The sequence below is a fragment of the Nomascus leucogenys genome, chromosome 7b (assembly GCF_006542625.1).
Source record: "Nomascus leucogenys isolate Asia chromosome 7b, Asia_NLE_v1, whole genome shotgun sequence".
NCBI lineage: Eukaryota > Metazoa > Chordata > Mammalia > Primates > Hylobatidae > Nomascus > Nomascus leucogenys.
In genome coordinates this window covers 6,772,095-6,786,941 of record NC_044387.1, presented here as the reverse complement: position 1 = coordinate 6,786,941, position 14,847 = coordinate 6,772,095, and the positions used below count along the sequence as shown (strand labels likewise).

Genomic DNA, 14,847 nt, shown 5'->3' with positions numbered 1-14,847 from the left:
AGTCCCCAAACCTCTCAGACATCAGTGTTTTCATTTCTAAATTTAAAAGGTAAATTCAATAATTCCTAAGATCCCTGCTTGCTCTAAAATTCCCTGACACTAATTACTGTCTTTCTAGTGTGCCATCTTTCTTATTTATAAAATGAAATATTAAAATACTCAGTCAACAAATAGTTACTAAATACCTATTCCATGACAGACACTGTGGTTTTGATATGTGCATTCATTTTGCTTAGTTTTACCTCTCAGAAAGATCTGGCTGCTGCTGTTCATCTTTTTGTAAATGTTCACTTAACAGCTGATCCTTTGGAACAAGAACTGGAGAGACAGTGGGTGGGCCATCAATTCCTACGCGTGCCAAAAGTTTCTTGTAAAATATTCTTCCTGAACCAATGTCCTGAATCTTACTGCAGAGTCTGAATTTTTAAAAATAATTAAAACACACTCAGTAGAGTAATTAAAACAGAAAAGACTGACCCTGCCAAGTGTTGGTGAAGATGCAAGTAACTACAACTTTCATCCACTGCTGGTGGGAATGTAAAATGGTACAACCACTCTATTCTTAGGCATTTACCAAAGAGAAATGAAAATGTGTGTCTACACAAATATATACAGCTTTATTTGCAACAGCCAAACATTACACATACAGCTTTATTGGTAATAGCCAGAAACTAGAAACAAACCATATGCCTATCAAGAGATGAATGTATACACAAACTATGGTAAACCCATTCAATGGAATACTACTCAGCAGTGAAAAGGAAAGAACTGTTGGTATATATAAAACAAAATGAATGAACCACAAAATTGTTATGCTTGGTGAATAAAGCCAGACAAAAAAGAGAATATCTTGTTTGCTTCCATTTACATAAAGTCCTAGAAAACACAAAGTAATCTATCATGAAAGAGAGCTGATCAGTGGTTTCGTGGAGTGGGAGGAGGGAGTGATGATGAATTGCTAAAGGGCATATGGAAGATTTTTGGGGTGGCGAAAATATTTGATATATTGATTGATATCTTGTGATGGTTTTATGGATATTGACACATGATGAATTTCATCATATTGTATCATTTAAATGTGTGCAGCTTATTGTATATAAAGTATACTGAATTGCAGATATAGTAAATGTAAAAAAAGAATTATAAAAAATTATATGACTGAAGACAGGGGCTCACAAAGTGTGGTCCGAGGACACTTCCAGAGCATCAGCAAGGCCAGTTTTCTACTAACACTGAGGTGTGATTTGCCTTCTTCACTCGATTCTTCTATGCACGTAGAGTCGAGTCCATCAGAGGCAACATGTGTGATCATGTCCTCACTCTGACCACAAATAAAATGTATTCTTGTATAGATTGTGTTTTCTAACATTTTTAAGGTTGTAGGCTTAGGGTGTAAATGAGGAACTAGGGTTAGGTTTTCAGTGATTAACTCAGTTTCGTTATAGCCTTTCTACCCGGCTCTCTACTAGAGACCTTCAGTTACACTTGCTATAACTGCTGTAACCTCATTATCGTCCAACAAACCACTATTTTGAAATTCCAAAGTTTTCCCTGAGCCTATATGAAAGCACAGCAAGTATACTTGTTTCTGCAATGACACTTTAAAAATGTCTCAGTTTTAATTTCTGATACAGTACATAATGACATACTCCATATGAGAAACACCTTTGGGGTTGTCAATTCTTCAGAGTATAAAAGTGTCCCGAGACCAAAAGTGCTGAGAACCACTGACCCAGGGCACATTCCCTACCTTTGCTGTGCCTCAGTTTCCTTATCTATGAAATGCAGATAATAAAAGTACCAAGGACTGCTGTAATGATCAAGTGGGAGAATCCACATAAAGCTGTTAGCACTGGGGCTGACATGCTCTGTGTATATGTGCTTAATAAATCGCAGCTGTAATAACAGCACTATGGTATCATTATGAGGATCTGCATATAGCTGGGGGCTGAGCATGAGCTCTGAAGCCATACTTTGCTCAATCAGTGCTCACTAGTATTATAATCGCTCCCATAAATATTCATGTGCCTATGTATGAAGCACTGTGCTAACTACTGTTGCCACAACTGTGAACAAACCAGAACAACGCCTACCTCACTGAACTTTGGTCAGCTGGGAGAGACTGTTCCCTTGGAACAGAGGGAAAGACGGTCTAAAAGTCCAGGGGCAAGAGAGGGCCCAGCATTTTCAAGGAGTGGAAAGCAGGTCAACATAGCTGGAGCTGAGACCAGCAGTAGCAGTAGCAGCAGCAGCGGCAGCAGCAAACACTGGCTGAGACCTCACCATATGCTTGGCCCTGAGGTAGGAAGGCTTTGTGTATAAGATCTCATTTGATCCTTATCACAATTCTAGTAAGAAATATCTGGATGAAGAAATAGAGGCTCGGAGGGGTTAAGTCACTTGCCCAGGTTTGGAGCTGATTCAACCCAGGCAGCCTGGCTGCAGTCTCAGCTCCTGAGAGGTGAGAGGCTCATGGAGGGCCTGGGAACCATCTGCATGGTTCCTAATGGCAGTGGGACTGCAAAGTGGTTTTTTTGTTTGTTTGGTTGGATGGCTTTTGTTTTTGTTTTTTTGTTTTTTGTTTTGAGATGGAGTTTTGCTCTAGTTGCCCAGGCTGGAGTGAGATGGGGTGATCTCGGCTCATAGCAACCTCCGCCTCCCAGGTTCAAGCGATTCTCCTGCCTCAGCCTCCCAAGTAGCTGGGATTACAGGTAGGTGCTACCATGCCAGGCTTAATTTTGTATTTTTAGTAGAGATGGGGTTTCTCCATGAGTTGATTGTGTATGATTATATTGCTCAGTTATTAATATTTGAAAATTGTGGTTTTAAAACTACATGAAGCTCTTGCTCTATCAGAATGCAACATATTAAACTGCTGCAACTCACATACACAAAATGTCTCAGTTCCGCAAGAGTTGAGATGAAATCTTTGCTCCTTGAACAATACTTTACAAGATATTACTAAAAAGCAAAGGAAAGATATTTGCTTACAAGAAAAGAAGGAAAAAGACAGCTCAGGAATCAGAGACCCAGGAGGGAACTCAGGCCTCACAACTCACCAGCTGTGTGAGTTGGAGTGAGTATTTAACTTCTCCAGACCTCAGTTTCTTTGTCCGTAGAAAGGAATAATGTTAGCTACCTTAAGTGGCTGTGATAAGGACTATATCATATAATGCATGTCAAACTCTTAAGCAATGTCCAGTGCTAATCAAGGATTCAGTAAATAGCAGTTATTATCAATACTACCTATTAATATTTCAAAAACGCACAGAAAAGGTTTAGAATTATGGAACAGGCCTGATTAAAAACAAGACATGAATTAATTTTGTTACAAAAAACTTACTTTATGAAATGTGCATTCGTTAAAAATGGGCAGAAGACGTGCATGATTTTCTTGAAATTATTTCGGCCAATGAGCCCTGTGTCTCCAAGGTCATATGAGCGTAGCATGTTATAAAAAGCTTGTAGGTTCCTAGTAATTGTATCATGAACAATTTCTTCCACCTAACAGTAAAAAACAAACATATTTCCTAAGCTGTACATCTGTAACCTCTTGTAACAGTAACCTCAAACCATATAGGAAGGCATCCACACAAAGAAGGCAAATGTTACTTACTGAATCCCAGGCCAGGAGGAAAGGTGTCTTAGCATCTGTACAGGGAGATGTCTTTCTCATCTAATTGGGAAAGAGAAAGTATATAAATAAATACCACTCATGAAAGTCATTAGGAGCTTTGGAGGCAGGTGGACCTGGACTGGAATCCTAGCTCTGTCCCTAATTAGCCATTAGCTTTGAGACCTTGAACAACGGAGCTTGCCCTCTAATACCCATCTGAAAGTAAGGATTATAACACTTAACTTGAAATACTATGCAGCCATAAAAAGAATGAGATCATGTCTTTTGCAGGGACATAGACAGAGCTGGAGGCCATTATCCTTAGCAAGCTAACACAGGAACAGAAAACCAAATACCATATGTTTTCACTTATAAGTGGGAGCTAAATGATGAGAACTCATGGACACATAGAGGAGAACAATGCACACTGGGGCCTATCGGAGAACAAGAGAATTTTCACCCTCAGGAGAATGAGGATGGAGGTTGGGAGGAGAGAGAGGATCAGGAAAAATATAATAACTAATGGGTACTAGGCTTAATACCTGGGTGATGAAATAATCTGTATAATAAACCCCCATGACACAAGTTTACCTGTGTAACAAACCCGTACTTGTACTCCTGAACTTAAAAGTTAAAAAAATGGCATTTATCATATAATATATACTATATCTGGATATATATAGACATTTGTACACTGTTTTATTGCTTACTTAATAAATCCTATATTATATTATATTAAATCCTATATTATATATATCATATATTATAGTACACTAATATACTATATTATATAATCATTATGCTGTATAATTATATTATAGCATAATATATTATGTACACATAATATATAATAACATAGCTATATATACATAGTTATATGATATATATAACTATTATATATTATAATATAATATAATATATAATAATATAATATAATATATAATGATATATTATAATATATAATAGTTATATATATCATATAACTATGTATATATAGCTGTTATTATATATTATGTGTACATAATATATTATGCTATAATATAATTATACAGCATAATGATTATATAATATAGTATATTAGTATACTATAATATATGATATAATATAGGATTTATAATATATAATATAATATAATATAGGATATATATAATATAGGATTATAATATAATATAATATAGTATGGTATAATATAATATAGTATATAATATAATATAACTGGATATACAATATGTCTGGATATATATATATCCAGCAACATAAAAATGTCCACACGTTTTGGGCTAGTATTTCTATTGCTAAAATCTATTCTAAGGAAATATTTAGATATGAATGGAGATCTGTGCACAAAGATGTCCAGCACAATGAAAGTAAGTAGAGAAACAGCCCAACTGCCCCAGTGACAAGGACGTGCACAGAACACTCTTAGATACCACTGAAAATCTTATTTATGATGAGTTTTTAATGATGTGGGGTGAGGGGGAAAGGCTCATCATATAACATGAAGCTGAAAAAATGGAATATACAAAGTCATACAAAAAATGAGTTCAGGCTGGGCGCGGTGGCTCATGCCTGTAATCCCAGCACCTTGGGAGGCCGAGGCTGGTGGATCACAAGGTCAAGAGATCGAGACCATCCTGGCTAACATGGTGAAACCCCATCTCTACTAAAAATACAAAAAATTAGCCGAGCGTGGTGGCGGTCGCCTGTAGTCCCAGCTACTCGGGAGACTGAGGCAGGAGAATGGCGTGAACCCCAGAGGCGGAGCTTGAAGTGAGCCAAGATCGTGCCACTGCACTCCAGCCTGGGCGACAGAGCGAGACTACGTCTCAAAAAAAAAAAAAAAGAAAAAAAAAAAGAATGAGTTCAACCGTGTAAACAAAAAAATATGCCCACCCACACACAAAGAGTGGAAGAAAATTTATCAAATTAACTGTGTAACTATCGCTGAGTGTTGGGATTTGGGATTTTTATCATTATTTTCACCTTTGTAGTTTGGCACATTTTCTAATCTACAATGAATTTCTGTTACTTGTGTAATCACAAAACATTAAGTTACGTATTATGGCCTATTAAAATTACCTCCAAAACGTTGGTAGAAAATGTCTACACGTACCAAGAGGAGGTAATTTAAATATGACACTTTCGCTCCAATAAACTGTCCCATTTTAAACCAAGAAGTATGCCATAAACTCTTCCCAAGACCATGATGCAAAACCACGACAGATGGAAAGGATTTATTGATGATGAATAAATTGCATTTTGCACAGAAACCATCAGAATAGAATGCAGCTGGCTTCAGCTAAACCATTTTAAAGCTTTCCCCAAAGCAAGACACCCCATTCAGATCCATTCAGTAGAAACTTCACCTTTAGAGAAATAGTGCATCTCGTGATATTACTGGTTTGATTTTGATTCATAGGGATGCCAACGTCATAAATCTAAAATTAAAAGCTAATTTGTATCTGTTAAAAGAAGCTTTTTAAAAAACATTTCAATAAGAATCTGCTAAAGCCTATTGCATGCACTATCTGAAATTGATAAAGTTCTTAAAATTTTTAAAATGCTAATAGCTATTAAAGTTATAGAAGCATTTCTAATAATAAAACTGTCAACTTTTCAGTCAAAAGAAGCAAATGCTAAGGGCAAATGCTAGTCACTAGAGGCAATAAGCAGTTATTTTTTTAAAGTTGAACCAACATAGGGTACGAAACTCTAAAAATATGAATGAGGACCAGAGTAGTCACTCACAAGCACTCCTTTCAAAGACATGGCTGTGGCCAGGCACGGTGGCTCATGCCTGTAATCCCAGCACTTTGAGAGGCCAAGGCAAGTGGATCACAAAGTCAGGAGATCAAGACCAGCCTGGCCAACATGGTGAAACCCTGTCTCTACTAAAAACACAAAAATTACCCGGGCATGGCAGCATGTGCCTGTAGTCCCAGCTACTTGGGAGGCTGAGGCAGGAGAATTGCTTGAACCTGGGAGGCGGAGGTTGCAGTGAGCCGAGATCATGCCACTGCACTCCAGCCTGGGCAACAGAGAGAGACTCGACAGAGAGAGACTCTATCTCAACAAAAAAACAAGAACAACAAAATTAAATAAATAAATAAGACATGGCTGCAAGAGGAGTGCTGTTGAGGTGGCGCCAGTTACATCCTGTATATAAAGGGCTCTCGTTCAGGGATGGGTTTTCAGAAATGTCAATTACCATCCTTTTTTAAGATTCAGAAACTAAAAGTTAAAAGCAAACAACGCTTAAACACTTGACCCTTACTTAAAATGATTGAGTTGAAAACTGTGAAGTCGTTAATTTATTTAAACCATATTTCACCTGCATCTCTTATTAGGAATACTGAAATTTCCCAACATAAAGAGAAAACCAAACAGGAAGTTGTTACAAAACTCACCCTAGAGTTCTCTTCAATCAGATCAATAAACATGCTGGTGTTGACCACTCCAGTGTCCCCAGGGTCAAGCGTTTGCATTAGTTCTTTGAATTCCGAATCGCTTAGTTTTACAGCCACGCAATTTAGAATATATCGAAATTCTTCTCTTGTTATCGGTCCATTGGGTTTCTGAGCATCAGAGTGTATTAAGGGAATTTTTGAAAAAAGAAAAAAGGAAGAAAAATATTATGTATGTTTAGCATCATTTAATAAACAGCGAGCTTTGGCCAAATAGAATTATGACTGGAAATGCAAATACCTCGATTGATGATCCTTATATAACATGAGCACTCTGTGTGTGTGTGTGTGTGTGTAGGGGGAATGCTAGAACTTTCCAGGTGCAGTTCCTACAATATTCTGTATCAGGACATGGCTTTGGGTGAGCAAGGAGGCCCATTTCTCAAACTCAGGCTGACTCCTTTCCCCAGGGGCTTGAATGGCTTGAACAGCTCCTCACTTCCCTACCCCACCTGAGAGCTGGGGGTTCAACTGCATGGGGCACAAAACTTCCCAGCAGTTCAATTACAGTTTGCCAATTCAGTAAGAATAAATTATGCTTGTTTTCTCCACCAACAGTCTCATCCATTACATAAATGGACAACTACTTTGCTAGAAAAATTTCAGCCATGCTGCATAAAGAAAACATATTATGAGCAAAATACCGTGAGAAAAAATTTATTCCCCCAGAATAAAAATTTATCAATAAGTAGACTGAATACCAAAATTGAGAGATACTGTTTATTGGAAAGACAGGGTAAATAAAGAACCCTCACCTCATACGGAGACATAGTGAATATTAACATGACAAAAGGATTTATTAAGTAAGGGATAAAGCAGTGTGCAAATGTCAACTATTATTTGGGGATCCAAAATCTGAAAAGAATATAAGGCTCTCTTGAGGGGTAAATTAAGTACTTTAGGGGATATATGCATGCTTACCTTTTCTTTTGAGAGTCATAATCAATTCTTGAATGCCTAAATAGAAATCACTGACAGCTAAATTTTAAGTTACTTTAATACATTTAAAGCATTGTGTAACCATCTCAACTAATTCTAGAATATTTTCAGCAGCCCCAAAAGAAATCTCATGCACATTTGCAGTCTCTCCCCATTTCTAGCCCCAGCCTAAGGCAATGACTCCATTTTCTGTCTCTAGATATTTGCCTTTTTCTGGATATTTCATGTAAATAGAATCATAAATACATGGTTTCCTGCATCTGGCTTCTTTCTCCTAACATAGTGTTTTTGAGGCTCATCCATGTTGTAGTATGCATCAGTATTTTGCTCCTTTTTATTCCCAATTGGGCATTACATTGCCAGATTTTGTTTATTTTGTTACAAGTTGATGGACATTTGGATTGTTTCCAGTTTGGAAATTGTGAATAATATTGTTATGAACATTTGCTCACAAGTCTTTGTGTGGACATGTTTTTATTCTCTTGGGCAGATACTTAGGAGTGGAATTGCTGGGTTCTAAAAGTCACATTTAATTTTTATGGAAACGGCCGTGCTGTTTTCCCAGTGGCTGTGCCATTTTGCATTTTCACTAGCAGTATATGAGAGTTCCAGTATCTCCACATATCCTTGTCAACACTTATTATTGTCTGTCTTTTTGATTATAGCCATCCTAGAGGGTGAGAAGTGGTATCGCGTGGCTTTCAGTTTCTCTAGTGACCAATACTGTCGAGTATCTTTTCATGGGTTCATAAAAGATTTTACTGGCTGTTCATAGATCTTCTTGGGTAAAATGTCTATTAATATATTTTACCCATTTAAAAAATTAGGTTGTCTTCTTATTGAGTTCTAAAAGTACTTGTATATTCTAGATACAAGTCCTTTACCAGATATATGATTTGCATATATCTTATCCCAGGCTGTGGCTTGTCTTTTCACTTTCTTAAAGGTATCTTTTGAAGCACGAAATTTAATTTTGATAAAGTCCAATGTATCGATTTGTTTCTTTTATGGGTTATACTTTGGTGTCATTAAGAAATGTTTGCCTAACACAAGGTCACAAAGATTCATATATGTTTTTCTTCTAAGAGTTTTATGAGTTTAGCTTTTAAATTTACATCTATTTGTGTATGGTGTAAGGTAAGGGACTGAATTCATCTTTTTGCATATGGATATCCAATTGTCCTCTTAACATTTTAACAGATATTTTCCTTTTTCCCACTGAACTTGTCAAAAATAAATGGACCATAAATGTAAGGGTTTATTTTTGAACTCTCGACTCTGTTCCATTGATCTATATGTAGGTCTTCAAGCCAGTATCACACAGTCTTTACTACTATAGTTTTGCACTAAGATTCAAATTCTGGAAATGTAAGTATTCTAACTTTGTTCTTCTTTTCCAAGATTATTTTGGCTGTTCTTCCACCTTTGTATTTCCATATGAATTTTCAGATAGCTTTTCAAAAGAAAAAAAAGAAAAAAAAAGGCCAGCTGGGATGTTGATAGGGTTTGCACTGAATCTATAAAGCAATTTGGAGAGAACTGTCATCTTAATAATATTGTCTCCAATCTATAAATATGGAATGTATTTTCATTTATTTACATATTCTTTACTTTCCTTTAACAATGTTTTGTAATTTTCAGTGTACAAATCTGGCACTTCTTTTGATAAATTTATTCCTGGGTATTTTATTCTTTTTGATGCTATTGTGAATGGAATTGCTTTCAGAAGTTCCTTTTCAGATTGTCATAGCTAGTTTATAGAAATATAACTGATTTTTGTATGTTAATCTTATATTTCTGCAACCTTATAAATTCATTTATTAGTTCTAGCAGTATATGTGTACGCACACATGCACAAATTCCTTAGAATTTTCTACACACAAGATTGTATCGTCTGTGTACAAAGACAGTTTTACTTCTTCCTTTTCAATCTTGATGCCTTTTCTTTTTCTTTCTTGATTGGACTGTCCAGAACTCTAGCACAGTGTTGACTAGAAGCAGCGAGAGCTGACATTCTTGTGCTGTTCCTGATCTTAGGAGAAAGGCGTTCAGTCTTTTACCATTAACTGTGCTGCTGGCTATGGGTTTGTTGTAAATTCCCTTTATCAGGTGAAGGTATTTCTCTTCTGTTCTAATTTGTGGAAAGTTATTATCATAAACAGGTGTTGGATTTTTCAAATACTGTTTTTGCATCTATTGAGATAATCATGTAGTTCCGTTCCTCACTCTACTTATGTTGTATATGATATTAATTGATTTTGGGGGAAGTTAAACCAACTTTGCAATCCTGGGATGAATCCCATGTGGTCACAGCACTTAAACCTTGTTATGTGTTGCTGGATTCAGTTTGCTAATATTTTGTTGAGAATTTTTGCAACTATAGTCACAAAGGATATTGGTCTGTTGGTTCTTTTCTTGTGATGCCGTTGCTTGGTTTTGGTATCAGGGTAATACTGGCCTCAGAGAATGAGTCTGGAAGTGTTCCTTCCTCCCGTATTTTCTGAAAGTGTGTGAAGGAATGGCATGATTTTTGTAAGCAATCATTGTAGTCTTCAATGTGGAGAATTTGCATGTTTTTGTAAGACATATTTCTATGTATTTGATTTTTTTAAATGTTATTAGAAATAATATTTTAAAACTTCATCTTTTTCTAATACTTTATTGCAGTTTATAGAAATATTGTTGGTCTTTGTGTATTGACCTTGTATCCAATGACCTTCTAAATCCTATTATTAATTCTAATGTTTTCTGGGAAGATTCTATTGGACTTTCTATTAACTAAATCATGTCAGCTACAGCTAACAACATCAAGACTAGGTAAAAAGGCAGGATGCAAATTACTTCTGTATGACTGATAGGAAGCAAGCCACACCTGATTTAAATGTAAGTGATCACAGCAGTTGGGTCCACTTGCAGAGTTGGTGGCAGCATTTGGAGGCAGCACATACAGAAAATGGGATGCATGCCTGGGCGTCGATCTAAAGCAGTCTTTTAAACATTCTGCATCCCTCTCTATAGCAGGAGAGAGATTTGTTTCCCATGACTGCCCTGAGCAGCCAGGCAAAACGCCCAGCCCTGCCCACTCCTGGCTCCCACCCTTGTTCTCCTTCTTACCTAGTCCCCTCCATGGTGGGGTGCATGGTGGGGGGATGGGAGGGGAGGGGAATCTTACTCTGAAACCACGCACTATGTAACTGTAAGACATTTGATTGTTAATGCCATGATGTGATACCCCAGAGTGTGAGCTTACCGGCAAGGACTTAGCATTAATCATCTGTGTGCTTAGCCTAAGTGCCCAGCACGGGGGCCCAGCATGGACTACGTACTCAATTCTTAACCTACACTGTCTGTTTATTGATCTCAAGTTGAATAGCACAACAATGACTTTTAAACAGTCTAATAGTTGGAGTGATTAGCATTATTGTATAGTCCTCCATTAAAGGAAATGAAGGTTTCCTTATTTTTAATTAAACTACTTCTTCAGTATACTATTAGAACCTGAGTTGAGGGGTAACACACAAAGGCCTCGTTTATCTTTTCCCACACGGCTCAGCCAGCAGGGTCCCGGGCAGCCCTGCCCAGTGCTGGAGTGTGGCTGCTCTCGAGCCTGCTGGCCTCCAACACCACTATCTGGGTAGCCTCAGGCGGGTTACTTAGCACAAAGGCCTCCTTTCCTCATCTGTCAGATGGAGATAATAATCATGTTTGCCTCGCCGAGGTGTGAAGAGGATTTAGTGAGTGTATATACGGCCGGATCATTTAAGATGGTGCCTGGCACATAGTAAGCACTCAATATTATTGTTCATTCAGAGAGACCAAGTCTTACAGGCCTAAAGATTCATTCAAAGAACCCCACGTTCCTGAATCCACATTGTGCTTGGAAATCCCATGCAATAGCGTTCTAGTGCGGCGGAGGCAGGCGCTGGGGTCTCCACAGACAGCAAACCGCAAACCTGGAGGCCACCCCCAGGCAGTGTTGGCTTCTCCCTAGGGCACCACCCTCCACTCCCAGACACTCCCTCCACGGCAGGTTCTAGGAGGCTGATGCTGAGCTAAGGGACGCCTTTGGCCTCTGAAATCATTTGTACACAGTCCTGTGTGAGTCTCAGAAACAGTAATTCACCCTGCTCCTCACTGTTTACTAGAGCTTCAAGTACCGAATGTGCTTAGTAAATGTCGTTGCGTATCAAAAGGATCCAAGTGCTGCTTTCTAAAACGATATTAAAGTGAGACAGGAGCTAATGGTGAATGTGAGAAAAAGCAGGTTGCAAATTCATGAATTAGCCTCTCTTTATAGTACAATTAAAAAATTAAGTAGGCTATTTTGGCACTAAGAAAATGCTCCTGTTTTGGGCAATAAGTTGGTTATGAACTGATCAACTCTAGGTTAGGGTGGGGAAGGTTGTTTGTTAATTAAACAGTGAATGATGATGAGTCACTACAACCATTACGATCTTGCCACACATTGTTCCCATCACAATTAGCACTTATGTTATTGTATTGCAATTAATCTTCCATCGTCCGTCCTCCCAACTAGACTCAACTCTTGAGGTCAGGGCTTCTATCCCTAGGGGCTCAGAATAATTCCCAGCATGTAACGGGGGCTCAAGAAGTGTTTGTTGGATGGATAAATGAATGAATATGGAGTTGTTATTGGTCTCGTTCTGAGCGTTTGCATTCTTAGAAACAATGAGTGTTTCACAAGAGAAGGCTTTCAAAATCTTACACTGTTGATTATCAGTAATGCTTTCTTCAGTGATGCAGAGCCATCTTCAGTGCATCTAAATAACTTTGTGATGATGTTTTCCTTGCGAGATTCATTTCTAGAGTTGATGCTACAAGAGGATTAGGAGAAAAGCAGGAATAAGATTATGTTCTTGAACTTTGTTCTTTTCTTAATGCAAGAAACAAGCACCCTCATCACAATACAATAGAGCTTTCTCTGTGGGTGGCTCTTTTTCCTGACAGTGTGCTGTGCGTGTGGGGCTCATCTGAACCTCAGTTACTGTGATCAGAGAGACACCGTGAATGCAGGGCGAGCCTTGCTGGACCATCTCCTCTCTCCATGAGACCAACTCATCAGCCATCTTGCACACCTGTGGTTTTGATCTCAAACAAGACCAATAAAGGGACCGAGGACCAGTGCTGAGACCTCAGTGGCTGGGAAGCTGGGAGCCCTCCCTCCTGTGTGTGCAGCACATTGTAGCTGTCTCATCCACATGATAACTGAGGGCACAAATTCCCTATTTAGAACTGCAAGGACAGCAGCCTTCTCAGCCTCTCCCTTTCCGTTGACAATGACCATGATCCCCTATGTTGTCAGAGCCCCCTTTCCCTCTATGGCCTCTTTCATCCCTGAGCTCAGGGCCCGTCAGTGTACATGTGTGCTCCTGAAGGCCATGACTACCTGCTCTGGAGACCAAAACCAAGTTCAATGTGGACTTGGCTCAGAAAGGGAGACTGTCAGAATCTCATCACAATATGCCATTGGGTGCTTCTCTTTTCTGATGTTCTACTAGACCATCCTACCTTTCCCACGAAACAATGAATGACAGTCAGTTTACGTGCAGAACCATTCTCAGATTTGTTTGGGGGTTTTTGTTGCTGCATCTCTACAGCCATCTTTTCTTCTGTTTGTGCAGAAACAGTAAGCCTACGCCTACCACCACTTTTCAGAAACAAATGCTGGCTTCCTGAGTCTCAGCTCCTCACATGACTTGTTAGAACTTCGTTTTTCTACAGACCTCCAGCACTGGCATGAACAGATGCCTTTTACAGCAGATTTTATCCACCGGGTACCCCTGACATAGGGGCTGGAGAGCTCTTTGCTTTGGGGACTCACTGCAGAGTGTTGAGCAGCATCCCTGGCCTCCACCCACTAGATCAGTGCAGGTTTGGATCTTAATCCTGAAAGATGCAATTCCAAATGCCATAATCCCAAATGTTGAAATCCCAAAAGATCAAAATCTCTAAATTCTAAAGCCCCTAATGCCTAAAATCGCAAAAAGCACAATCTCGAAAGATTAAAATCCCAAAGCCAAATTCTAGGCAAGGGATTTGTGTGTTTTCAGTTGTACACAGCATAGTTGCATCATGTTAGGTGGAATTATGACCTTGCTATTGTCGTTATTTGGAAATTAAGTGTGGTTTAAGGAGATGCCTATGGGTACCAAGTTGCAAGAGTAGATTTGTGGACTTAATTTCAGGTGTCAACTTGACTGGATGAAGGCATACCTAGAAACCTGGTAAAGCACTGTGTTGGGTGTGCCTGTGAGGGCGTTTCTGGAGATTAGTCTGTGGGTCTGAGGGGGCAGGGAGGGTGTGGGGGGAAGATGTGCCCTCAGTGCTGGCGAGCACCATCCAATCAGCTGGGAGCCCAGAGGGAACACAACTCTCTCTCAGAGCTGGGACATTTTCTGTCGCTGCCTTGGACATCGGAAATTTGACTCCATGAAAGTGGATTATCACAACGTTGCCTTAGTGTGTGAGCATTGTGTGTGTTGTGTACAAACACTGAAACTCGCTCAGTATATGAAGAGATGTCATTTTTGTTCACTGCATTTGTAAAAGATAAATTTTCTCAAGATCTTGGCTCTTCGGGCGACCGTACAGGCAGTGGTGACCAATTGCAGATTTTGACTGATCTTGCAAAAGACTTAGGTTATCTGTCACGGTATTCTGAATGACTGCAGTTATGAAACCGGGTGCATGCAATTACCCACCATAGTGATATGCATTTATATGTTTCACTTTTTGACCTATTTCTTTAGGAATATGGTTCATCTGCTCATATCTGTCACATCTATGTGATGGTCACTAGTATATCTG

General features: G+C 38.8%; 1 protein-coding gene across 1 annotated transcript in view; it reads right to left on the bottom strand.

Annotated features, from left to right (window-relative positions):
* EFCAB6 (EF-hand calcium binding domain 6) overlaps window positions 1-14,847 on the bottom strand; it is a 295,381-nt gene that overhangs the window by 142,954 nt on the left and 137,580 nt on the right. The window contains exons 11-15 of the mRNA XM_030815402.1: window positions 12,746-12,854; window positions 7,024-7,191; window positions 3,617-3,676; window positions 3,344-3,504; window positions 243-416 (exon numbers count right to left, since the gene is read on the bottom strand). Coding sequence (XP_030671262.1) covers window positions 243-416; window positions 3,344-3,504; window positions 3,617-3,676; window positions 7,024-7,191; window positions 12,746-12,854 — 672 coding nt within the window. The remainder of the gene's footprint in view (window positions 1-242; window positions 417-3,343; window positions 3,505-3,616; window positions 3,677-7,023; window positions 7,192-12,745; window positions 12,855-14,847) is intronic.